General features: G+C 50.2%; 1 protein-coding gene across 1 annotated transcript; it reads right to left on the bottom strand.

The window, feature by feature from the left end:
* Window positions 1-9: 9 nt before the first annotated feature.
* LOC105462334 (cytoplasmic tRNA 2-thiolation protein 2-A-like) lies at window positions 10-1,105 on the bottom strand (the record flags this gene model as incomplete). The annotated part of the gene is made up of 1 exon (XM_011708856.1): window positions 10-1,105. A coding segment is annotated over one exon (1,043 nt), but the record flags the coding sequence as incomplete, so codon positions are not given.
* Window positions 1,106-1,309: the final 204 nt, after the last annotated feature.

Genomic DNA, 1,309 nt, shown 5'->3' with positions numbered 1-1,309 from the left:
TGTACAAATGCCTCTCGTTTTACGGCCTTGCGCGCTAAATCGTGAAAAGTCTCTCCATTTATTCATAATAAAAAGTCACTAATTTTCTCTCTCATACTTTTTAAAGCTACTCTCTGTTGAACGGCGAACAATAATGGCGATGGCGAGTTGCGTAAAATCTCTGAATTTTGAAATATCCGTCTGCAACTGTAGCACAGATGCCTCCAAACGTCCTCCGCGGTTACTTGTCCCTTTCTATTGTTCTCACAACTGCACTCAGTATTATCGTTACAACAACCACTGTTGTCGGGTGGAGGGAGACAATTCGAGTCTCCGTTTTCTTCGTTGCCAGGCGAACTTGCGTCGACGCACTTGGACGACACCAGCTTGGAAACCTCGATCGCCCTCATGGCGGTCACTTCGCCGCCGGAGGACGGCAGGTCCAATCGCGCGTCACACAGCGCGCAATTGTCTTCCATACCTCGCCGCGGCCCGTCGACCCTCGGGCTTATTTTATCGGCCGTGCGGAATACGGTGGACACCGTGCCGGAGAACTGAGATTCCAGTTGCGTCGTGAAATCGCGTGACAACGCTTGTATGGAGGTGGCCGATGGTGGCGTGCCAGATGCGTGCATCGGCTTGACAGAATTTATCTTGTGGTACTCGGCGTAATAAATCAGCTCCTGCTGCGCGAAATCCCTCATCGGCTTGAGTATCTTGACGTCGGCGCAACGGGCGTCGCAGAAGCTCGCCTGCGTGGAGAGCTGCGCGCCTCGGCCCAAGCACACGTCCCCAAGCACCTTCGCGGCGATGTCCACGGCAGACTCGGCGACGAATATCTTGTTGCAATTCAGTTTCCGGGCTGCCGACAGAAGCAAGCACCGGCGCAGCTGACCGAGAAAATCCGTCCTCGAGGTGTCGTCCGACAAATTGGCCAATATCGCGCGCAGCCGACTGTCATTCTCGCGGTTTATCTCCTGGTCCATCGGCTTTACGTCCAGAGTATCCCCCTCGTTCAAAGCCTGGCTCATCGACACAGCATAACCGTTAAATCCAGAAGCCGTTGTTTCCTCGGCGATCTTACGTCGCAGCGTGTCCCTTTCCTCGCTTGTTTTCCCCGCAGTATCTGTCGATATTAGAATCCAAAGATAGATATTTCAAAATTTCATAAGACAAAAGATCCTAGACTTATGCCCGTTTCTACAAATGTAGATTAACTTTAATCCCAAATTCAACTTGTCTCTCTTTATCTATATACAAAAAATTATTATTGTTGGACAAATATGGACAAATAGTGGACAATCTAATGCCTGTCTCTTATACACATCTC

This window comes from Wasmannia auropunctata, unplaced genomic scaffold (genome assembly GCF_000956235.1).
Source record: "Wasmannia auropunctata unplaced genomic scaffold, wasmannia.A_1.0 LD265556.1, whole genome shotgun sequence".
Classification (NCBI taxonomy): domain Eukaryota; kingdom Metazoa; phylum Arthropoda; class Insecta; order Hymenoptera; family Formicidae; genus Wasmannia; species Wasmannia auropunctata.
This window is presented reverse-complemented; position numbering and strand designations above follow the sequence as displayed.